The 26,999-nt window shown below is 38.9% G+C and overlaps 1 protein-coding gene across 21 annotated transcripts in view; it reads right to left on the bottom strand.

Annotated features, from left to right (window-relative positions):
- LOC133560538 (pleckstrin homology domain-containing family A member 5-like) overlaps nt 1–17,573 on the bottom strand; it is a 162,527-nt gene extending 144,954 nt beyond the window's left edge. For all 21 annotated transcript variants that reach the window (XR_009808475.1, XR_009808477.1, XR_009808478.1 and 18 more), the window contains exons 1-3: nt 17,424–17,573; nt 17,225–17,301; nt 16,737–16,794 (exon numbers count right to left, since the gene is read on the bottom strand). Coding sequence is in view for 15 of the 21 variants with exons in the window: in XM_061913147.1 (XP_061769131.1) it covers nt 16,737–16,794; nt 17,225–17,301; nt 17,424–17,515 (227 nt within the window). In the remaining 6 variants the exon portion in view is untranslated. The remainder of the gene's footprint in view (nt 1–16,736; nt 16,795–17,224; nt 17,302–17,423) is intronic.
- Nucleotides 17,574–26,999: the final 9,426 nt, after the last annotated feature.

A 26,999-nucleotide genomic window follows, 5' to 3' on the forward strand; every position in this document is an offset into this window, starting at 1 on the left:
ATTCTGTATTTATGATTTTTAACCAACTACCAGAGATTAATAGCTGGATAATGGAGAGGTTTTGTCAAAAAAAATAAAAATAAAAAAACAAAAAATCACCTAAAACCAAACATTTACTAAATCTCCTCTGTTTTGTAAATCATTGTCCAAGTTACATTATAGTGTCATATTTTTCCTTATGCCTCTAGGTGACAGAAAAACATTATACAACCTGCCATATCATATGATTCTACCATGTTGGCAAAATCCAATATGGTAGAATCCAAAATCCAAAAAATTTTATATATACTGTTCATATATAACACATGAAACACATTTGATTATACTTTGTTAATGTACCTACAAAAAATATTTTGTCAAACATTTATTGCGATTCCCTGTCCTTTCCAAGAGCCATAATAGACGCAACATTTCAATGCATCACACATTACATGGTTAAGAAAAAGCGGTTTGTAATTATACATTAGAGCAGCAGGTGGAGTCTTGTGCCGAAGCATGCATTGAAGCTTCGAGAAATTTTCCAATCAATTGGCACAAGTGGTTCAAGGACTCATGAGGCTTCATCTGACCATCACTAAAAACCAATAAAAGATTCTCGATGCTAGCCTGCTAAGCTAACGAAACAGATCAAACAACTGAGCTACTACTAACTCGCTGACGTCACTAGGCAACAGGCACCGCCTTTTAAAAAGGCACACGCGAAGACGCATACAAAAACGTATCTTAACTGCATTATGCCAGATTATGCATGCATTTTTTGAAGTGGCGCAAAAATTATTTTCCCTAGTAATTATTTACATTTATTAAAGAGTAATTGCATTAGTAATCCAATTGTTACGCCTGTTTGGCATCGTGGTGCCGGATTTGATTCCCTCGTGGATGCGTCAACAAGTGAACACAGCAAAGGTAAGATATAAACAATGTATTTAACGAAAAGGATCTATGAAACAAAACACTGGTGCTAATAAAAAGGCAAACCAAAGACGCTAGCATAAAAGCTAGGATATACAACAATGAGAACTAAACTGGCACGTAGACACATAAAAGAGTGAAACAAAACACAGCATGAGAGCTGGAATGAACAAATGGCTTAGCGTGGAAAGCTAGCGAGAATGTACATACGTGACAGAGTGCAGGCGTAACTCGTTGCGTGAAAGCAAATTATGAACCCAGAAAGAATAATGAAAAGGGACGGGCTTAAATAGGGGAAGTAATCAAAAAGTGACAGGTGTGCAAAAACCGTGATTAGCAGGTGTGATCAATGAGCAACAATGGAAGTAAGAAGGTAGAACGACGGAGTGATACAACAACTGGAAGTATAAACAATAATATGTGGTGATCCCAGTAGCGGATCGCAACACCAATCACTTTTTTCTAAAGCAACGAGTAACAATAATTACCGGTAATTACTTTTTAAAAGTAATTTTCAGAACACAGCCTGTCACACAGCATCATGAAGCAGTTGGCAGGTTGGTGTTCCCTGATCTTTGTGTGTATGTCCTATAAATGTGCTATAATAATGCTTAAATTGTTGAAGGTGAAACATTTTCATGCTGCTGTTGACATTTAAAACATGTCCTTATAAACCAGGACACACTATTTCACATTTTGTTCATTTATGATTTTGTCAGCTGAAGAATTGAGCATAGCGAAATGTTTTTTCAAGAAGACGGGAGATTAAAGTTGACTTTTCCTATGTGTTTTGTCAAAGTTGTTTCTTGTTTCTTACCTCAAAACACCTCTTATGTTAGGATCTTATTAGGCAAAACCTACTTTTCTTACTTGTTGGTATCTGTTTTTGTGTATTTGGGATTCGCATCCGTCCCGAAAATTCAAAACCAAGGCATGGTGGAGATACGTAGTTACATCAACGGATATTTCTATTTATGGGTTAGTTTATGTAACCTGACTCTTGCCAGATCCTTGTAGTTTTCTGTGTTCCACACAAGGATCTGGGCTCGACGGAATTGCAAACACATTCAAGACAGCAAAAAATAATGAACCAATCAGGATCACCGGGCGGGATTTCATAGATGTGACGTTGCGCCAAAGCGACTGTTTGATTCAAACAACAATAGCGGCACGCACCGTGGAGTCGCGTACTGACATTGGTTCTGCTATTGCAACTATTTTGTGACATCGATCGTCGACTGGCATTGCTGCGTCGTTTTAGTGAAAGTTCTCAAACTTTTTCGCTCTGTCGTTATCCAATATGTCGGCTGTTCTGTTTTGGATTTACCAGCTTCGCTCTCATCAGGGTCACGGGTTGATTTGGATGTGAGTGGTTGAAGAAGCAAGTCATTCAATATAACGGACAAGTGGTTTATCCAATCACATACAATTATTTTTTTTGAAGGCCCCACCTTCTGAAATACATCTCCTATTGAGAAGTCCCAGATCTTTGTGTGTAGCTCAGCAAACGACAAGGATCTGGCGACAGTCAGGTTATAGTTTATGGGCCAAACTACCGTTATATTGGGATATGATTTTTGCTTTATATCGACCAGCCCTACATTAGTGTTAGCGACAGTGCCACCACAGTTCAGGGAAGTCTGCTGTGTTTAAATGAGTGTTATAGTTATAAGGACATTGTGTTTATAAGTCTGACTGTACATATGCACATTCCATGTTAACAATGAAATTGTGATAGTTAAGACATTTCATTTTAATACAAAAAAAAAATTCTGCTACAAAAAATGTTCTGTACTACAATTTTTTTTTCATTTAGTATCATCGAGGACAAGTGGTAGAAAACCATTACAAAGACTTTGAGAAGGTGAGACTGAAGCAAAGTGAGACAAAGCCAACAACATAAATCAGGCCAAGGCAAAGACCCTCAGTCAAAAACAAGACCAAGACAGGTCGGGAGCATGTCGAGACCAAGACAAAGGCAATGTGAGATAGTAACTTGGCTTAAGTTTCCCAAAATAATTCAAGGTCCATGTGTGATTCAGCATCGCTATAGTAAGTCTTATCACCTTGACAGTAGAAGGACCTTACAGGCTACAATGACCAAAGAAACTGAGGCAAGCAGATATTAGGAGCGTGGCCATGATACAGAAAGTCCAACATTCCCTCTAATGACATTTATCATGTTTTACATACCACTATATCAGGCTTCATATTAAAGCACACAATCAAACTGCACCACATTGCAGGATGTTAAAAGTTAGCCAGAAGAAAATTTAAAAAGAAGTCTGGAGAATATTGCTATTGGTGTACAAGTGACTTTGTGAAACAGGAAGTTATTTGTGAAGTTGAGAACAGACATCCTCATGCACAAGTATACTTCGCAATGCACCCCAGGGATCAACATTCGGGCCAATGTTTTAATTCATATACTGTATGTGTAAAACCTTTAAAATTATTAATTGTATATGGCCCCATTCATCCATTCATTTTCTACCGCTTATTCCCTTTGGGGTCGCTGGCGCCTATCTCAGCTACAATCGGGCGGAAGGCGGGGTACACCCTGGACAAGTCGCCACCTCATCACAGGGCCAACAAAGATAGACAGACAACATTCACACTCACATTCACACACTAGGGCCAATTTAGTGTTGCCATTCAACCTATCCCCCAGGTGCATGTCTTTGGAAGTGGGAGGAAGCCGGAGTACCCGGAAGGAACCCACGCATTCACAGGGAGGCCATGCAAACTCCACACAGAAAGATCCCGAGCCTGGGATTGAACCCAGGACTACTCAGGACTTTCGTATTGTGAGGCAGACGCACTAACCCCTCTTCCACCGTGAAGCCCAAAATCAACAAACTAGCCAGGAGTTGAACCTAGAATCTTCTGATCCGTAGTCAGACGTGTTATCCATTGCCCCACTAGCCCTATGTCACGACTACATTTTGTTAAGGTGAAAACAATCACAGTGGGAATGAACAAACTAAAAAAGGTGATTTGACATCATTATCAACAAAATAATTTGGCAATTGCAAAAAAGATACCAAAATATTGGAGATGGTTTAGACATTGGCATGGTGTAGGAAATTAAATGTTTAGGTGTTATAATACATGATAAAATAAACTGTACCTCTCACATCACGGTGTTTATAAACATTTCAATACTGAATAAAGCAAAACTTTTTTAGTTATTGTGTGAAAATATGTGGATATAACTATAAAAGCAGAGTAGAATCCATAGTCACACTGCAAAAAGGGACAATTCTCATTATCCAAATTGCTGGTTTTAAAAATACAGAGTAAATTTCTAAAATAAAAAGTACTGAAATTTGCTGAAATGATCATTCAAAAATGTCTGTTTAGATCGTACAGGAAACAATATATGAGAATATCCTCCCCACCAAGCAAATGACCCATTCATAAACTATTTTACTCTCCCCACCCAAGAATGTCTAGGGACAGTTTTAGATGTCCTCATCAGCTCATGATCTTGACAAAATATAAAAGAAGTTTGAGATTTTACTAACATTTTGTGTGCACTAATTCATACAAACATGATGGACACAATTTTAGACCACTGGAAATAAATAGAAAACCATCTATTCCTCTAACAAGTTCAATAAAAACTGAACAAGACCCTTAAGGGTTTATAGCAGGACCACTTTGTTGTACTGCATTACCTTCTTTGTCAAGGAATTTCTCAAGCTTGACGAGGTCTAAGTTCATCAAAAAGCTGTAATCCTGTTAAAAAAACAATTGTAACTTGTTTTTCCTCAGTCAATAAATGTCAGTTGTGTACGCTTTAAATACAAATTAAACACCAAAGCTGCCTACCCTGTATGGTTTCACTACTAAACAAAGTATAATTAATTACCGCTCAAATATGATACTTTTGATGCAACGGGCAAGAAAAACATATAAAACAGTCAAAATCTAAACCTTTTGTGTCCTAAGGACACATATTCAGTTAGGACATACCTACTAGTTGTTTTTTGCTGGATTGTTCGAGAAAAAAATAAGTTATGCAAAGGCAATCTTATTTATACAATGAAAGGGCAATCTTATTTATACAGTGAAACTCTGTTATGTCAGTCCCACTTATGTCGACAATCCATGAATGTCAAGAAACCCGTCAAATCATGGTCCACCATTTTCGTCTCATTACTAGAAAAGTACTAGTTTAAGTTAAATTCAACGTCAACATACACGGTGAACCAAGTTTCTCAAGATAAACTCTGAGACCCAAGTTGGTGATTTGTTTCTATGACAAACGTGTTTGAGTATTGTTAACTCCATCAGTGTCACTAAGCAGCGTGAAACTAAAATAGCAACGTAACCCCACATAGGCCTGGGTGGATAACAAATGTTGCTTGACGATATACTGAACTACAAATTTTTATCGATAAACAATGTATTTTCCATTGTTTTGAGACTAAATTAACCAATGATGTAATAATAATAGAAGTATACCCTTTCAAATGCAAGAAAATTGTATTCACCATATATTTTAGTTTTAGCATTGTAATTACAATGTTAAATACCAAGTTAAATAAAACAAACAAAAAATAAAATATATACATTTTGTACAACCAAAAGCAATAAAATAGGTTTTATTAAGGTGGGTGGGGGACCCTCAACAAATATACACAACCAAAACAATAAATAAAATGGCTAGATAAAGTTATTGTGACCACAATTATCACAGTTATCATTGTTACTGTGATATCGTTTGATGTGCTTAAAATATAATCATACAGACGCAAAAATCATTTAACCAAGTTGTATTTTTTTCTTTCTTTCCTTTTCTTAGTTTATTTCGAACATGACATACCTACAACATTATACATCAGGCAATTTCATATCATTTCACAATACATCATGTACGAAAAGGAGTAGGAAGAAGCGCCCACAAATATAATAATAATAACAATAATAGATTTTATTGGTAAAAAGCACTTTACGAAAATAAATAAAATATAAAACTAGAAACAGCCCAATAGCTAACACCAGCATGCATGTCTATAGAAAGGCTTTTTTAAAAAGATGGGTTTTTAAGCCTTTTTTAAACGCATCCACAGTCTGAGGTGCCCTCAGGTGGTCAGGGAGAGCGTTCCACAGACTGGGAGCAGAGGAGCAGAAAGCCCGGTCTCCCATTGTTTGAAGCTTTGTCCGTGGAGGTTGGAGGAGGTTAGCCTGTATAGAGCGTAGGTGTCGTGTGGAGGATTTGGGGGTGAGCAGTTTATTGAGGTAGAGGGGGGCATTTCCATGGAGGCACTGGTGAGTTACTAGGGAGATTTTGAATTCAGGAAGCCAGTGAAGGGATTTGAGAGTTGATGTGATGTGGTCATGTTTCCGCACTCTCATCAGGATCCTCGCAGCACTATTTTGTATGTACTGCAGCATATATACATTCATTCACTGACCTTTACAGCAAAATAGCAAAATGACATCCGTGAATGAGTAACACAACAGTTTTTTAATATGTACTTAATTAATTCAGTCATTATTAACATACTGAGATGAAGAATATCTTATTTTCAATAAAGTTTAAAGTGTTTCTCATAATTCTTCTTTAAATTTTGTAAGCGCTATTAATTTGAACAGCCTCTTAAACTGGATCATATCAGTACAATATTTAACTTCTTTACTTAATCCATTCCATAATTTAATTCCACATACTGATAGGCTAAAGGTTTTAGGGTTTTCAATAATTAAAATAAATATCCACACAATACTGTATTCTCTTGGCAGAGGAAAGATCACATTTTACTCTGGCTTCATTAGAACCATATTATTTATATTTATGTGCCTAAATATTTTCTTCCATTTTAATTTCCAAATGTTAGGGAATATAAAAAATATATAATTTTGTGATCAGTTATTTCTCTTTCCCTTTTTTTGATGTTTACTTCCTGTGGAACGAAATCGGTGTCCGAGCAGACGTGTCACGCGACAAATACTTCCTGCCCTTCTCTTGATGTGTATCGTGTGGGAAGTTGGTATGCTTCTGCATCGATCCTAACGTTTTGTACTGAAAAAGTCAGTTCAACCCTACTGATTAGTGAGTTTAGGTAAGGTAGCAAAATCTATTTTATGAACATGTTTATTAAGTTTTAACAAATGCATTCCTAACAATTTTTTGACTATTTTTGCGAGATGCAAGGGATACAATTTAGGCTGATCAACTGGGGGACAAAAATCTAATTGAGACTTAGTTTCCCCTAATTATCGTTTATATAAATATCATGTGTCCGTCCGGGGACAGGAAATCCAAAATGTTTTACCAGTAACCACTTTTTGAATTCAATAACTGTTAATTAGTGTGCACACAATGCACTCTGTGCAAATACAGTTGATTGATCATGTCTTGACTGAAACAAAATGGTGCACTCTTTGACGGCAACCCGCAGAGCTTAAGTTGATTTTGTCTCCCTTTGTGTTTGTGTTTTAAAAAAGACATCAACTTTGGAAAGATATTCACAAGCCTGCCGTGGCAGGTCGGCCAGAATTGTTCTGCGCTATATTTCCATTAAAATGTTTTGGAACACTCATCCCATTACATTAAGAAATCTTTTTTTTAGATCCATTGATTAATGGATCATTATTGTAAGCGGGGTTCGTACACCTTTACCATGGCCAAATACAAGCACTTTTAAAAGGACTTTCAAGATCAAATTTCCAGTTTTTCCAGGACCCTTCAAAAGGCAAAAACCAGTGTGAATCAATCCATAGCCTTGTTTAAGGACAGTAGGAAAAATACGGAAAATCTGCTAAGCCTAACATTGAACCAGCAGTTATCCTTAACTGAATGGGGCATAGAAAATGAAGCAGTGTTTTTGTAGGCTATTCAATGTCATTGGTGTTTGCAAAGGTCTCCATTCGTGTTGTTTTTCAAATGTATTGTTATTTTTTCGTACTTCTGCTTGTAAACTGCATAACGTGATTATAAATATACGCACCCTCAAAATTTCAATTCCATTAATTTATTAACAAAACTGTTCCACATTAATATAAGAATAGTAAATTAAAGGAAAATATTTTGTTTGTTTCACAACACCTCAGTCACTTTTCATTAAGCATATCTAGCCTTATAACTGTGGCTATGATAATTAACAAAAAGACAAAAGTTAAGATTTTTTGCTTTCACAAAGGTAGCCAGACAAGTTAAGTAGACAGCGAAAATGATAGAGCAAGAAATGCATACAACCATGTTGTGTAAAAACTACAAAATCAGTCAAATTAACTCAGCTCTAAGTTGTGAAAAAAGTATACAAAATTATACATTACATGACCTTCACAGTACAAAGAAGTCCAAAAATGGACAAATAATTTCCAGGGACAAGCGGTAGAAAATGTATGGATGGATGTTCAATAAAACGACAACCTCCCAGCATGATGGACAGATGCACCACTTTTCTCTTGGGGGCGACCCAGAACCACATATACGGCAATGAGATGTAAGATCAAGCTATATACACGTTAGTGATCAGAACAGCAGAGTGCTCCCTGGCTAAATGGAAGCGTCGGCATTTAACTGTAGTATATTCCAGATCTTGGGACCAGTGGCTGTTTACTACCTTTGAATCTGAAGTCCAGTTGTTGTTTAGGTAGGATCAAACATGTAGCTTTCATTTTTAAGGAAACTTGTTTTATTTTTTTCCATTTTATTATTTGCATATTGAGTCAGACTGCCGAGAAATATAATGAACATTTCCAAGCACTTCACCCAAAATTCAAGCATTTTTCAAACCTTGAAAACACAACATTCAAATCCAAGCATTTTAAGGTTTTTAAGCACCCGTTAAGGACCCTGTGTAAGGCTCCCAATTAACATTAAAATGCCCATCCCTAGTTGTGATGACACAAAGAACAAGAATTTCATTGGAAAGGTAATTTACCTTTCTACAATCTACGGTACAGTAAAAAACATTTTAACAAAATGTAGCCATCAATGTTCTAATTACATAAAGCTTGTTTGAACACTCATCTTACACACAAAAATTATTATTTTCTGTTTTGCACAGTGAGTCACAATCAACTGAATACACCACATGGGTTTTCTGGAACATGGGGGACAACGAGGTCACATTAGCATCACTCTGTTTATTTTCTGAGATTCCCTAAACACTCAGTAGCTGCCAAGACAAACCAAGGACACATGCACATACACCCAAACTTGTACACACAAAACCTTCCCAGATGAGAAATTTGTTCAACTGTGATTCAGCCAGCTACATCTGCTATCAACACAAAGTTATTTAAGAAAAACTCACGTCAGTGGAACTCTTAAGTCGACATCTCCTGGATTGTCGAATTCATGTCAACAGAAACAGTTGCCTGACATCAGCGGCTATAGCCATTGCTTGCACATTTACTAGTGACTTTGGCTAGGGACAAAAGGAGAATTGAAATAAGGCGGAAGGCGGGGGTACACCCAGGACAAGTCGCCACCTCATCGCAGGGCCACAATGATATATATTATTGTCAAAAAGAATGTTAACTTTATAATTTAAGTATAATCATTTAATTACATCTGCAAAATGACCATATTAAAGACAGTCCTATGGTGTTTCTGACACCGCTTCCAACTTTAAAAAGGATCAATTAGATGTATTTATAACCAACTTTTTCTTTTACATCCTGAGTCTCTAAATTTGGTTAAGTCCATATGTAATTTAATACACATGGATGGATGAATGAACATTTTGACTCTGCCCATCCCTGACTTGGATGGAAATATTTAACACCGTCTGTGGTCACTGGTGAAAGGTTTGAACTGAATCCTCCAAGTAGACTATTTGGGGTAGCACCTCAGTCATCTACCTTGCGTAAATCCAAAAACAATCCTGTAGCACTCACTAGTTTGTTGGCTAAAACAGTGGTCCCCAACCTTTTTTGCACCACAGACTGGTTTATTGTAGGCAAATAAATTTCAGGGACCGGCTTTCCACTTGTGCCAGATCAATAAGGCAAAAATAAGTGGATGAAAAATACAACTCACTATAAAGCCGAATTAGTGGGAGACTGGTGCTCGTTTCTTTGCAATGAGATGAAGATGGAAATCAGACTTTGGCTAAAATCTGTCACATTTATTATTTTATATGTTCATTAATGTGCATTGTGTCATGTCACAAAGTTAGAACAAATATAACAATTGGCAACTTCCTATGAGGAGTTTTATTGGGGTTAAGGTTAGGGTTAACCCTATAAACAAGCTTATTGGTGTGTCGAGTGAGACAGACGAAAGTTTAGTCGGAGAAAATGCAGTGGTTTATAAATCATTTAATGTTTCTCTGCGGCCCGGTAGCGAATGCGTCACGGACCGCTACCGGGACCTGTGGTTGGGGACCACTGGGCTACAACACTCATTGTGGTAATTGGGATGCAACAGCGCCTCCTTGCCACACCTTCCAGATTAAAGATGTTCTGTACTTACTCAAATTGGAGAAGATTAGACTGACATTGAATATAGGGCTGGGCGATATATCGATATACTCAATATATCACGCGTTTGTCTCTGTGCAGGGCTTCACGGTGGCAGAGGGGTTAGTGTGTCTGCCTCACAGTCCTGGGTTCAAATCCAGGCTCTGGATCTTCCTGTGTGGGGTTTGCATGTTCTCCCCGTAAAATGCGTGGGTTCCCTTTGGGTACTCCGGCTTCCTCCCACTTCCAAAGACATGCACCTGGGGATAGGTTGATTGGCAACACTAAATTGTCCCTAGTGTTTGAATGTGAGTGTGAATGTTGTCTGTCTATCTGTGTTGGCCCTGCGATGAGGTGGCGACTTGTCCAGGGTGTACCCCGCCTTCCGCCCGATTGTAGCTGAGATAGGCGCCAGCGCCTCCCGTGACCCCAAAAGGGACTATATTGTGTTATTCAAGTATACGTTCTCACGCAGTTGCTTTTAGCTGCGGGCATTACATTACAGGCTTTTCTCACTCTTTGTTGTCTCTCCTTCTCACATGGAGATAAAACAAGCGCACCTTCTTACATACGTCACATACTGTCGCATCAGACGCCCTCGCTAGAGCAGAGAGGTAGCAGCATGGGTAACATTAGCTGTGATGCTAGCGAAGTGGTGCGAGTGGTCATACGAGAGAAAGAAGGTGCGAATCTGGTAACAAATGAAGGAAGAATTCATTTTCAAGAAAAACAGCACGGGGTCCTCGTCCGGCGGTTGTTTGGCTTCAAGCGGGAAGATGTTGAACAAGTATGCTGCAAAAGCATTGTTACAAAAAGTAGCACCACTGCTAATCTGTAGCATCATTTGAAAAGTTACCCGCTAGAGAATGAAGAGTGCTTGAAACTCCGCATGTCAACATTTCCGTTTGTTGCCATACCCAGAAAATGCTGAAGCAACCATTTCCACATCAACACTATATGAAAAAAATAGTCAACAACAGAAGGAGATTACGTCCGCAGGAACCTACCACATAGCGAAGGACATAAACCATTTAATTTCATATTATGCAGCTCATTTTTATTTTACAGTTATTGAAATATCTTGTGTGACATCATGCACAAACATTATTTGTTTTAAACAATTGTAGTGGCTTTCTGTACAAAAAGTGCATTTAAATTTAGTGTTGTTTTGATATGTCATCTTCATGACATCATTCACAAAAGTGCACTAATAGCTTGTTTTAAAATGTCTCTGACAATCTTCCACTTTCTGTTTTGAAATGACATGAATGTTTGTGCCACTGCTTGATATCTGTTTAATAATAAAGTTTTGGTAAATTGTCTTAATTGTGGTTTCCCTCTCTGCATGAAAGTTTAACATTAGCATATATTAATGCAGTATGAACAAGAATGTTTTAATGTAGACGCATATAATCATCATACTGCTGTGATTATATGCATCAGTTGCTATTTCGAGGCTAAGGCAAAAATATTGAGATATATATCGTGTATCGTGACATGGCTTAAAAATATCGAAATATTAATAAAAGGCCATATTGCCCAGCCCTAATTGAATGGTTGTTTTGCAAAGTTTCAAGAACTGTAGGGCGCTTTTCAGAGATATGTAGGACTCAGGAGAAACTGATCTCCAACTTAACCCCAATTAAAACACAACTTAGATGTGGGTGTTTGATGAGCCTTTTGTGTGCATGTTGGTTATTATATCTCTCTAAGGCCTTTCAGGAATGCAGCTTTCTGTGGTTCCTTTGTTTTAATTTATTTTTTTCTATATATTTTTAGCATTATATTATTACTATTATTTATTGTAATTGCGTTTTATATGTCAATTGTATGTATCTTAAAGAACAATAAACAAAACAATAAAAAAGATTGTCCGACAGTTCAGCATAAGCAGCACCATAAATAGTTTCTTAGCGCACCAATGCTTCAACATCAGTTACATTAAACCCTTCAGCGCTTCAAAACCCACATCCAGACTCTCAAGTTTGAGAGAAATAATTTAACCATGCAGAACTTCAGCCTCTATCAAGTGCTTATAAATCTTGCCAGACAGAAAAAGACATGTTTTGAAGACCTTGGAGAGACATTGCTGCAGTCACTCGATGTACTTTGTAAATAAAAAGTCACGCATCAAACAAATCCTCCAAACGAGTTTTCACTGGTTTTACAGTTTTCATGGCTTTGGTCGAATTTCTATCATGACAGCTTCACAAAACTGGAGGAATAAAAATAATATTTTTACCCAGTTCAAAACATCAATCAGATTTTCCTCTACACTTTTTATACTAAATTTGTCTGTTAACCTTCCAAGATGGTGGCTATTTAAAATGTCAAGTAAATATTGAAACATTACATATACTATTGTAGTATATCCCCATATAGAATAAATATTTAATTGATCTAAATTAACGCGACATTCTTGGGGGGGGAGGGGCGCCTTTTAATAATAGTGGAAACACTCTCTGTCTCAATTTGTGCACATCCGTATTTTCTTGGGGTGCTCAAAAAAAAATTAACTTCCAAATCATGATTTTTACTTTATTTACTCTGATTTTAAATCGGTTGGAGTTGTTCTAGTTTTCTTTAGAATGACTAACATTCTGTGATTTTTATAATAAAAAAATGTAAAATACCTTTTTAAAAAACACTGCATGTATACCGTATTTTACAGACTATATGCAACTTCATTTTTCCTACGCTTTGAATGGTGCGGCTAATTGATACATTTTTCTTGTGAACGGCCATGATGTTTTGTATTCAACAAATAGTTTTCATAAAACACCCACTGAGACACTAAAAAAGGGTATTATTGTTTGTGCTATGGCGCCATCTTTTGGACGAGTTTGCTCACTGCAGGTACTGCGAGTTGAAAGTGTACAGCAGTGGTCACCAACAAGGTCAATATTTTTGCACGCACACGCACACACACACGGCAGTCCTTCGCTTTTGTTTACAGTTAAAGGACAGAAGAGATAAAATACCCAAATAGTTTTTCAGTTGCGAGCTGCGAGTCCGGCATTTGAGCAGCATGGGCGCTTACATCTTTTTTTTTAATATACATATATATTTACACACACATACATTATATATATATATATATATATATATATATATATATATATATATATATATATATATATATATATATATATATATATATATATATATATGTATATATGTGTATATATATATATATATATATAAACACCTACACACACACACAAACATATACATACGAAAATACACATTTAAAAAAAGAAAAAAAAATATATATATATACACACACAGTATACATGTATACATAGACATATTCACACATATATACAAACCCCGGTTTCCATAAGAGTTGGAAAATTGTATTGGATGTAAATATAAACGGAATACAATGATTTGCAAATCCTTTTCAACCCATATTCAGTTGAATGCACTACAAAGACATACATGTTCAAACTCATTAACTTTTTTTGTAAATAATAATCAACTTACAATTTCATGGCTACAACACGTGCCTAAGTAGTTGGGAGAGGGCATGTTCACCAATGTATTACATCACCTTTTCTAATTTTAACAACACTCAATAAACGTTTGGGAACTGAGTAAACTAATTGTTGAAGCTTTGAAAGTGGAATTCTTCCCCGTTCTTGTTTTATGTAGAGCTTCAGTTGTTCAACAGTCCGGGGTCTCCGCTGTTGCATTTTACGCTTCATAATACGCCACACAATTTTGATGGGAGACAGGTCTGGACTGCAGGCGGGCCAGGAAAGTACCCGCACTCTTTTTTTTACGAAGCCACGCTGTTGTAACACGTGCTGAATGTGGCTTGGCATAGTCTTGCTGAAACAAGCAGGGGCGTCCATGAAAAAGATGTCGCTTAGATGGCAGCATATGTTGTTCCAAAACCTGTATGTATCTTTCAGCATTAATGATGCCTTCACAGATGTGTAAGTTACCCATGCCTTGGGCACTAATGCACCCCCATACCATCACAGATGCTGGCTTTTAAACTTTGCGTCGAAAACAGTCTGGATATTTCCCTCCCCTTTTGGTCCAGATGACACGATGTTGAATATTTCCAAAAACAATTTGAAATGTGGACTCGTCAGATCACAGAACACTTTTCCACTTTGCATTAGTCCATCTTAGATGATCTCTGGCCCAGAGAAGTCGGCGTCGTTTCTGGACGTTGTTGATAAATGGCTTTCGTATTGCATAGTAGAGCTTTAACTTGCACTTACAGATGTAGCGACAAACTGTATTTAGTGACAGAGGTTTTCTGAAGTGTTCCTGAGCCCATGTGGTGATATCCTTTAGAGATTGATGTCGGTTTTTGATACAGTGCCGTCCGAGAGATCTAAGGTCACTGTCATTCAATGTTGGTTTCCGGCCATGCCGCTTACATGGAGTGATTTCTCCAGATTCTATGAACCTTTTGATGATATTATGGACTGTAGATGTTGAAATCCAAAAATTTCTTGCAAATGCACTTTGAGAAATGTTGTTCTTAAACTGTTTGACTATTTGCTCACGCAGTTGTGGACAAATCAATCAATCAATCAATGATTATTTATATAGCCCTAAATCACTAGTGTCTCAGAGGGCTGCACAAACCACAACACAAACCTACCTCGCCCCGTCCTTTCTTGTGAAAGACTGAGCATTTTTTGGGAAGCTGTTTTTATACCCAATCATGGCACACACCTGTTCCCAATTAGCCTACACACCTGTGGGATGTTCCAAAAAAGTGTTTGATGAGCATTCATCAACTTTATCAGTATTTATTGCCACCTTTCCGAACTTCTTTGTCACGTGTTGCTGGCATCAAATTCTGAAGTTAATGATTATTTGCAAAAGAAAAAAAATTTTTTTCAGTTTGAACATCAAATATGTTGTCTTCAACTGAATATGGGTTAAAAATGATTTGCTAATCATTGTATTCCGTTTATATTTACATCTATCACAATTTCCCAACTCATATGGAAATAGGGTTTGTATATATATATATATATATATATATGTATATATATGTGTATATATATATACAGATATATATATATATATATATATATATATATATGTATTTGTATGTACACACGCACACCTATATGTGCACACAAACACATACATGTGTACACACACAGATACATATGTGCGCGCACACATACAGATATATATGTGCGCACAGACACGCACACACATTTTTGTGCATATATGCACACATATATATGTGTGTGTGTGTGTGCACACACATAAACGAGTGTGTGTGTGTGTGTGTGTGCACACATAAACGAGTGTGTGTGTGTACATATATATTGTGTGTATATACCTGTATATATTAATATGTATATACACGTATATACACACATAATATATACACTTCCACACACATACATCCACATATATACACACACATAATATATACACATGGACCTCTACACACATACATATCTACACACACATATATACACATACACATCTATACACACACAAACACATACATACATACATACATACATACATACATATATATATATATATATATATATATATATATATACTGTACATACACGCACACACTTATACACACACATATTTATTGAAACCTACTGCACTTGACAAAAGCTGTAGTCTTTTTGGCCAATTCTGCCTCTGCATCAGGGGGATTCATCCCTACACAAAACCATACAACTGCAGCCATACCGTAACATGACTGAACATTCCCACTTCTTCCCAAGACTAGCCCAACACAGTGACAAAGGCCTACTCAACGATGCACCTGACCCCATTGTATGGTCAATACATCCACAGGTACTGCCATGGGTGTGTACATACATGCATGCCTGGGTGCATTCTACATGCATCCATACATACCAATGAGAGGGTCTATTTTTAGAGCGGCTATATCAGCTCACCAGCATACTGTCGGCTGCTTTTCTCAAAATGGCCACATGCACGAAACCGAGCCGGGGAAAGTCACTGAAGGGACCGAACGTCCACCCGGCGTCACCGCTCAGAGATGAGCAAGAGCAATTTGCTGTCAAACAGGTCGGAGCAATACAGTGGATATATGGAAATGTGCGCAACAAGCTTGACACACACACATCTGCACAAACACTAACAAGTAGAGCCTGTTTGGCTCTGAGTCACACACAAACTTATGTTTAACTGACAGCACAATTTGGTTATAACAAGTGTGTGTGTGGAGAAAATAGGTGAAGGGCATGAGGACAATAGGCCTCGACAAAATCGGCAGACAAAGACAAGTTGTGTTACGAGAGAAACAAACACATATTTGGCGTGGTGATGGGCAGGAAGGGAAAAGGAATTTGTGGCACACAAAGCTCGACCTCAGCTCCTACGGCTACTGCATCAATGCCATCTGTGCCCATGAATGCCCAACTCACTTGATGAAGCAACGAGCGCCCTCAAATGTGTAGCCTTCCTCCCATCCTGTTGGCAAATCTGCAAGGGGCAGGAGATAAACAGCATTACAGATGTGCAAACACACACGCGCGCGCGCACACACACGCAGCGCACTCCCGCATAGCGATGCAGTGTCTGGAGGGGGGGAAATCGTTTTTCTTGCGTTGCATTTCTGTTTTTTGGGAGGTCTGCATAACTCGGGTAATTTGCATGCATGCATCTAGATTCACAACCGTGCAGGTTTTCATACCTACATGCTGTTCTGTAGCAAAGCGAGGATAAATATCTCCCCAAAAAAAATGTTTAGTTGCAAAAGTGCCCAGGTGGATTACGAGGAGAGAAGAGGAGGCTGTTGCTTTGCTGCAGTGATCCCTCCTCTCTCCGTCTGGAACTTCTCCACTGCCCGATTCTTCTTGTATTTGGGCTCTTTCAAAACAGAAATATACGTCTAAAAACACACAGAACTTGCCTGGAGTTGTCCTGTGCCCCGTTATTACAGCCTCCCCGCTGACAGGCTGCAGCCAGGTTGTACTCTTCGCTTCTTCGCTGTTAATGGAAGAAAAAAAACGGGAGGGAAAAAGGTGATCAAAACGTCGAAAAAACACAGACCAACTAATAATACTAGCCGGGCCCGAGTGACAAAATCCACAAATCCACTCGATATTTACTTGATAAAGAACAGGCGTCCATCCTGGGTGACGCCGTAACTCCAAGAAGGGGGAAGACAGGAGAGCCAGTCCGGGTTAGGATCCGCCGCCATGTCTGTCTTCTCCTGCTGTGTCGGGGCTGCGGTGCGCGGCGCCGTGCCAAGCACGCCCCCGCGCACCGCGTGAGAGGCGAGAACGCGCTTTCGGAAGACACAACTTTGTTGTGGGCAGATCGATAACAGCGATTGCAATGGTAGTATCCTGTTGGGGCGATATTATGTGATGATAATTATATAAATATGTATTTTATCGTATTGTTTATAAAGTACAGTGTTTTTCAGCCTTTTTTGAGCCAAGACACATGTTTTGCCTTGGAAAAATCCAGAGGCACACCACTAACAGAAATCATTAAAAAAAAACGAAACCGAGTTGACAGTAAAAAGTCGTCACAATTGTTGGATATTGTTTTAAACCATAACCAACCATGCATAGCTCTTGTCTCAAAGTAGGTGTACTGTGACTTAGTATTTTGAGTTGTTTGCTGTTTTCCTGCTGCGATGAGTTGGCGACTTGTCCAGGGTGTACCCCGCCTTCCGCCCGATTGTAGCTGAGATAGGCGCCAGCGCCCCCCGCGACCCCAAAAGGGAATAAGCGGTAGAAAATGGATGGATGGTTGCTGTTTTCCTGTGTAGTGTTTTAGTTCTTGTCTTGCGCTCTTATTTTGCTGGCTTTTTTTTTGCTTTTTTTGGTATTTTCCTGTAGCATTTTCATGTTTTCCTTTGAGCATTATTTCCCGCATCTACATTGTTTTAGCAATCAAGAATAATTTCAGTTGTTTTTATCCTTCTTTGTGGGGACATTGTAGATCATGTCATGTTCGGATGTACATTGTGGTCGCTAGGGGTGTGGGAAAATATCGATTCGAATACGAATCGAATCGAATATGTTGTGCGATTCAGAATCGATTCTCTTTTTTTTTAAATCGATTTCTTTTCATTTAATTTTTTTTTTTATCAATCCATCAAACCACAACACAGCAATACCATAACAATGCAATCCAATTCCAAAACCAAACCTGACCCAGCAACACTCAGAACTGCAATAAACAGTGCAATTGAGAGGAGACACAAACACGACACAGAACAAACCAAAAGTAGTGAAACAGAAATTAATATTATCAACAACAGTATCAATATTAGTTGTAATTCCAGCATAGCAGTGATTAACAATTGACATCATCATTAGACATTTATGAAAATAAAAAAAAGAACAATAGTGTCACAGTGGCTTACACTTGCATCACATCTCATAAGCTTGACAACACACTGTGTCCAATGTTTTCACAAAGATAAAATAAGTCATATTTTTGGTTCGTTTAATAGATAAAACAAATTTACATTATTGCAATCAGTTGATAAAACACTGTCCTTTAAAATTATAAACGCTTTTTTTTTTTTTAAATATACTACTCTGCTAGCATGTCAGCAGACTGGGGTAGATCCTGCTGAAATCCTATGTATTGAATGAATAGAGAATCGTTTTGAATCGGAAAAATATCGTTTTTCAATCTAGAATCGAATCGAAAAAAATCTATATAATATCGAATCGTGACCCAAGAATCGATATTGAATCGAATCGTGGGACATCCAAAGATTCACAGCCCTAGTGGACGCCGTCTTTGCTCCACAGTAAGTCTTTGCTGTTATCCAGCATTCTGTTTTTGTTGACTTTGTACTGTAGCCAGTTTAGTTTTAGTTTCGTTCTGCACAGACTTCCCTAAGCTTTTCTTAGGGGCACTCACCTTTTGTTTATTATTGGTTTAAGCATTAGATACCTTTTTACCTGCATGCTTCCGCCCGCTGTTTCCGACATCTACAAAGCAATTAGCTACCGGCTGCCACCTACTGATATGGAAGAGTAATACAGTAGAGAGCACCGGCACTCAGCAACAACACATCATTTGCAGACTATAATTACTGGTTTGCAAAAAATGATTTTAACCCAAATAGGTGAAATTAGATAATATTCCACGGCACACCAGACTGTATATCACAGCACACTAGCGTGCGGCAGCACAGTGGTTGAAAAACACTGCTATAGTAGAAGTGGGCAGGTCCATTCAAGTTTCAATAGAAATTATACCAAATGTATAAAATCGACGTTGTTTCAGAGTCAGTTTTAAAGTACATTTATGCATAATCACCGTTGTATAAATATCTTTTGCCTGCTGGAATGCTTGCAATTTTATTCTCCCAAGTAAATTATTTTATTCTCACAGCATTTTATATCATTTAATTCTCCTATCTTTTGAACGTATCAGATAGTGGGTCACGTGGAATCCAAGATAAAGCATGTCTCCTGCTGCTAACAGAACGGCCTAATCCTCAATCCCTCTCTACAGGCCTAATGCAATCTAATGACAGGACTAATGCTCAGTAAGGAGGGGCTCATTTTTAAGACCTTGTTTGGAACATGACAGCATATTTAAGAGTGTTTCCTTATGTATTGATCATCCATCACAACACATGTCCACCGGCTGCAAAACAACTGTAATTGCACAGTGTTTGGCAAGTTATGTAAAATATGTACAGTATAATACATGATATAATACTAGTTACAGTCATTGCAATATTGTATGTGTTCTTGTCATACATAAGGACTGTGAATGATAAACAGCAGATCGCGTTCCAATTTTTGCGTATTTCCAATATGAATGATCTGATATGGTCAGAGGGCAAAAGCATTACTAAACTGACATAGAATCTACGGAAAAGGCGGACTATTCGAAATGTCTGACTGAATTTGTGGCATTTTGTGGCGTTTAGACGGTATTTTCACATTACTTTGAGGATTGTAAATACAATTGGATATGGTTCAATGGATACAATGAAACACAAAATTAGCATATAAAGTCAACTTGTTTTTCCACTCTACTGGTACTTTAATGTGTAAACAGCTGTTTGGCTGCAGAGGGAGAAGGAGACAGGGGAGCCAACAGTGCCAACAGGTGGCCAAGTGATCCAGAGACGCACATCAAGGCTTTGAAAGGCCAACATAAGCCACACTTTCCCCTTTTGATAATCGATGTTACACTCCTCTTTCTTTAGGTAAACATTTAGACAATGTGACACATTATTTTTATTTACTTACTTAGCAAAGTGTAACTGCCTGACACCTCGCCTGGCTATTTGACTACATTTAACTTTCTTTGATAAACATATGTCATGATCCTTCATGACTGTCTTGGACTGCAGTTGTTTCTGTATTGTTTCCTGTCCGGTGCTTTTATTTAGTTTTCACGTCCTGTTTTCCCCCACCTCTTCTCTAGTCTGAGCGTGTGCTCCCTTGCCAGTCCCTGGTTGCCAGTCAGGATGCTTCTGAATTCAGCTGAATTTCGCTTTGTACTTTGACTTGCTGCCTTGGTTTCCCTTTGCTTCCTGTGCCTGGTTTGCCATTTGTGCACTTCCCTGCTGCGTTGTTTTTGTTTGGTTTTCCTCAATAAAAGGGTTTTTACCCTGTGCGCCGCTTCCAGTCGCTGCACCTTGGGGTCTAGACTAACACAAATGCGACAAGATTATACCTGAGTTTTTGAATTACACATTTTATATTTGCTTTTTAGTTATGAGAGTTGTAAATTTTCCCTTCACGGATTTGAGGTTTATGGGTGATTTTAGGCCCAACGGGTTAATAGTGTGTCGAAATGAGGGTGAGGCTGTACTGAGGCAAGATAAACACTAAAGGTGGAAAAAAAGGTAAACAATGAAGACTGTAAAAATGAGAGATGGCTGAACTGAGAACACTGAAAGACACCTTAACCCTAACTGTAAACTGTAAACACTGAATATACTTTAAAATGCTGCCGTGACTTGCTGTGTATGTATCCTGTATTTATAATCACCACTGGATCCTTGTGCGTTGTACATCCATGGTCATCGATGGTAAATGTGCAATAACTGTCAGTCGCCACTGGTGTCATAATGTCTCAACACTTTTTTTTCCTCTTTAAAATCCCTCTCTACCATTTGTTTGTAATAAAGTTGTTGTTGTTTTTTTACTTAAGACTCCAAGTGGTTGATAACGATACGTTCAATATAACTTTATTAGTTTTTCTTTAAATCAAATGACAATCCTGTATTTTTAAAGAAAACGAAAATGTCAGTTAGAGGTTTGGTTTAGGGACGGGCAAACTTTTGTAATTACAATTTGAACTTGGAATGTACTTATGTAAAGCACGTATTTTGTTTTTGGGAGAGTCTTCACTACTAACTGGGATTCTGAGGATGAATTACATCTTTGAATCAGCTTTGTGACCACCTTTCAACAAAAACATGGTAAAAAATGTAACTGGTAAGAAATATATCTTGAAGCTTGCTTCTGTGTCCCCTCCGTCACACACGCTCGTTTGTAAACAAACCCAACCTTTTGTATCGAAACCCCATGGGAGCAGTCGTTGCATAGGCCCTTTGGATTACCCTAACACCATGTACATCACAGAAAAGCACACGTCCTCCAGTTTTTGAAGCTGTGCAAATGGCCCAAGATTTGTGATAGTTTAAAAAAGCATAGGCAAGCAGAAGAAAAAAGTGGATAAGTGTGTGAGTGGTGTGTCAGCTGAAGTCAGACTGACACATCACTGAGGAAATGAGTCATAAAACCGCACTGTGGACTGAAGGATAACAAGATGAGAACATTTTTATGCAATTATTCGTTGTTCATTTTACTGTCTGTGGTTGCTGTTGGTCAAGACTGCATTTTAAAAAAATCCCTCATTACCCCAAAAAACCCTCCTGGTTCCATACAAACAACCCAAATGTTAACTCGAACTTAAGGTCTGGCTGACAAACTGAAGACGGTTACAAGCACACCTTGAGTCACAGCCACCCCCCAACTCACTTCATTCCCTGTTGGTCATATAGTGAGAAAAAGGTCTCCTAAAGTGGTAAAGCCCAAGCCAAACACATTTGTGTATTGCCTCACAGCCGGTCATTAGAAACCAGCTGTATTTGTATATAGTGGAAAGTTAGTATTAAATAACTGATATCTAGAATTAAAACAGCAAAAATAACTATTTGTGGAGGTCGCTCTCCAGTGGGTTCCTCGGATTACCACACACTGTCCTGACAGCCAGAGCTTTTAGGGTACAACACTGTTTTATTTTACAATAAAAGTTTCTTGTGCTTTTCAGCAAACGGTTGTGTCAGTAGCTTGTCATCCTCTCTCTCTCACTCTGGTTCTTCCTCCTGTCCAACCATCTCCCCCGCTCATGGTCTCCGGCGCTGCTAATAAAGGAACAGGTGATTAAATAACTCGCTCCAGCTGAGATATCCACTCACCTGTTGGCTGCTCCATGGCCGGCCCCTGCACACACCCCGCCCGCAGGGAACACGTGGACCACGCCCCTCTCCACATTCCTCCACCGTTAGACTCAGGCCGGGCACCCGTCCGGCCGCGCCCACTCCCCTCCCCCCCAATACCGGGGCGAGATAGGAAGTCGGCCACGGCCATTTGTGCGCCCGGCCTGTGGACCACCCGGATGTTGTAGGGTTGCAATGCAAGGTACCACCGGGTGATCCGCACATTGGCGTCCTTCATGCGGTGGAGCCACTGGAGAGGTTTGTGGTCCGAGCAGAGACTGAAGGCACGCCCCAACAGGTAGTAGCGGAGGGCCCCGACCGCCCACCGGATGGCAAGGCACTCCCTCTCCACCGTGCTGTACCTTGCCTCCCCAAAAGGGAATAAGCGGTAGAAAATGGATGGATGGATGGATGGATAAATGGAAACAAAATAGGAAAATGTTACAACAAGAATAAAAACAAAAAGAAACAATGGGAATAAAAATATGACAGTAAAATAAGAATATAACTAGAGAAACTAGGCAGTTGTTACCATGTTATGAAAAAGTATTGCACTGTTATTGTTTTGCATCCCCTGTCATCCTAGTACCCCCCGCCCCCCGCCCCAGAGAGAAGTTGTACAGTCTCGTGTGGGACAAAGGAGTTTTTTAGTCTATTAGTCCTGCACTTGGAATGAAGCAGTCTAGCACTGAACAGGCTCTTCTGGCTACTGATAACGCTATGCAGAGGGTGACTGGTATCATCCAGGATGCTTACTAGTTTGTCCACAGTCCTCTTCTCTGCCACCGTCACCAGTGAGTCCAGTTTTATTCCGATTGTAGAACAGGCCCGTCTGATTAGTTTCTCCAGTCTGGAACTGTCCTTCTTAGATGTACTGCCGCCCCAGCACACTACCATGTAGAACAAAACAAGGAGATTTTTTTTACAAATGTTGTGTATACACACACGTGTGTGTGTGTGTGTGTGTACGCAGTAGGGCTGTGAATCTCGGCACCACATGATTCGATTCTTGGGGTTAATGATTCGATTTAAAATCAATACTAATAAAATTGGGTGCCAGGTCTATGATTAACTACATTACTCCGCAAAATAAATAACAGCTCTGATACATTTATATATTACTTTAAATAAACTTGGTTTTGTTTAAAAACAAATCTACCCAAATATGTAAAAAACTCAAATACAAAGAAGGCAACAAGAGAAGTATTCCACTTTTTTTTCTAAAGTATATCTGTACAGCCATCCCTGCCCTTATTCACTGGGCGTAGACTGTACACCATGTGTCAGCAGCTTTTGTAACCTGTTTTGGAAAGGTATTAATATAATTTCTATATTAAATAATATATTGCGAGAAAATATTTAAATTGAGGATTCAATCGAGAATAGATTCTGAATCAAATCATCGAGTTGTTGTACCATTCAAACCCCTATAGTTAGACAACAATAAAACATGCACTTCAGAACGCTTAACGGCCACTCTCCTTATGCCTCCGGTCAAAGTTAGGTGTAAATGTTTCAGTTACAACCGCTTATGTTGTCCACATCAGTCAGCCAGTCTGACGGGCGTCGACATTTGTTGTGAGTGCAGCTGAGTCCCCCCCCCCCCGCAAGGCGGGTTCTTGGGGATTACAGAACTCCTAATAGAGGAAGCGGAGGTTAAGGTCTGTGTACTATTTTTCACTCTTGCTGATAGGGCGCAGTTATAACAAAAATGGCCGTAAAATAGGGTTGGCAGATACTGATTTTTGTTAAGGATCCCTGCCCTAAATGCTTCCATCCATCCGTTTTCTACCGCTTATTCCCTTTGGGGTCCCAGGGGGCACTGGTGCCTATCTCAGCTACAATCGGGCAGAAGGCAGAGTACACCCTGGACAAGTCGCCACCTCATCGCAGGGCCAACACAGATAGACTGACAACATTCACACACTAGGGCCATCTTAGTGTTGCCAATCAACCTATCCCCAGGTGCATGTCTTTGGAAGTGGGAGGAAGCCGGAGTACCCGGAGGGAACCCACGCAGTCACGTGGAAAACATGCAAACTCCACACAGAAAGATCCCTAGCCCGGGATTGAACCCCAGACTACTCAGGACCTTTGTATTGTGAGGCAGATGCACTAACCCCATTGCCATTGTGAAGCCCACCCTAAATACTTTTCACTTAAAATTTTTAAAATCATCAAATTTTGACTTTGCCTTTAATTTGTTGATCAGGATTATAATCAGAATAAAACACAAATAACAGGTTTTTACCAACTGAAGTATCTTTTTTGGTGAACAACTTAATGTATAAATACTACAGGACAATACCAACAAGTTAATGAGTATTCTTTATTATTGTCTGAACAAGATGAACAAGTTTTAAAGTATTCCCCTTTCCAGCAAAGCAACTCTTATTTTTGTTTTTGTAGATCTTGATTGGTACAAGAAAAGGGACTGCAAAACGAGCAACGAACACGCTGGCTGAATTCCATCTGATATGCTCGTCCCTGCTTCTTCTCAGCGGGAGAGGAAGGAAGAGGGCGGAGGACAGAGGAAGACTGAAGCGCCTGAAGAGTGAGCAGGAATGTAAGCGATACATTTTTTATGCGAATAAATTTTGTTTCTGAAGGCTCAATCAAATTAATTTGCACTATTTACTGTAGATTACTGTGCTATTTGGGGATACATGTCAACCATTACACATAGCATCGGAACGGCATCCCTATTCAATGCAGTCATCGGTTAGTCAACATTTTAATGCATCAGTTATTGGTCGGAATGTCTCACCCATTCCATGCAGCCATCGGTCAGTCAATGTTTCATAAAGGCACGTTGGATCAGTTATTGGTCGGAATGTCAACACTAAACCCTGCAGTCATTGGTTACTCTAATATGTCAATTGTATTTAGCATTGGTGGTTGGTCGGCATACATCCCTATTCCATGCAGTCATTGGTTAGTCTACATGTCAATGACTGCACCTTTCATCAGTTATTGGTCGGAATGTCTCACTCATTCTATGCAGACATTGGCTACTCAATTGTCAATAATTACGGAAGGTATGCTGCAATGATTGGTCAGAATGTCATTTCTATTTCACGCAGTCATTGGTTAGTCCACATGTTCACCGTTGCACTACTGATTGACAAAATGCCATCGTCGGACCTATGCAGTCATTGGTTAGTCTACTTTTCAGTTATTATTTCACCTATTATCAGGGACAGTCTGCAATTTCATCACCATTCAATGCATTCATTGGTTACTGTAACATGTCAATTGTTGTAGTCAGCATTGGTGACTTATCGGCATACATCCCTATTCCATGCAGTCATTGGTCAGTCTACAAATCAATGACTGCACCTTCCATCAGTTATTGGTCGGAATGTCTCACCCATTCCATGCAGCCATTGGTTAGTCAATGTTTCATAAAAGCACCTTGGATCAGTTATTGATCGGAATGTCAACTCTAATCCATGCAGTCATTGGCTAGTCTAACATGTCCATTGTTGTACCTAGCATTGGTAATTGGCCGGCATACATCCGTATTACATGCAGTCATTGGTTAGTCTACATGTCAATGACTGCACCTTCCATCAGTTATTGGTCGGAATGTCTCACCCATTCCATGCAGTCATTGATTAGTCTACTTGTCACTAATTACACGTCATCAGAGATTGGACTGAATGTCACCCCTATTCTACACAGTCATTGGTCATTCTACATGTCAATCCTTTCACATAGCATCAGTGATTGTTCGGCACGTAACCACCATTCTATGCAGTCATTGGTTACTCTACATATCAATAATCACATACAGAACCTTGCAGTGGTAGTCCAGAATGTGAATTCTATTCCATGCAGTCATTGGTTAGTCTTGAGGGATTCTCTAGAAAATGCAAAGCAGAAAAGCTTGAACGTGAATATTCTTGTCAGTATATGACTTTTGGACTTTTTAATGTGGTTAGAAAAAACAATAACAAAAAAGTAATAAAAATACATTTTTGGTTCAGTTCTATTTGATGAACACATCTTGTTCGCTGGAGGAAAATACAAGTCTTGACTTTTACCAAAAAGCAGACAGATTCAGGGAGCTACAGAATCAGCACAGATAAATGATGATTCTTCAACATTCCACATTTTGAAAATGATGCCCATCAGACAAGGGCAGATGGAACCGAGTACGCAGTCGGTTGTACGTGAGAAAAATGTGCTCATTAGGAAGCAACACCATGTGCACATTCAGCAGCCGCGAAATCAATATCAC

This window comes from Nerophis ophidion, linkage group LG10 (genome assembly GCF_033978795.1).
Source record: "Nerophis ophidion isolate RoL-2023_Sa linkage group LG10, RoL_Noph_v1.0, whole genome shotgun sequence".
In the NCBI taxonomy this organism is placed as follows: Eukaryota; Metazoa; Chordata; class Actinopteri; order Syngnathiformes; family Syngnathidae; genus Nerophis; species Nerophis ophidion.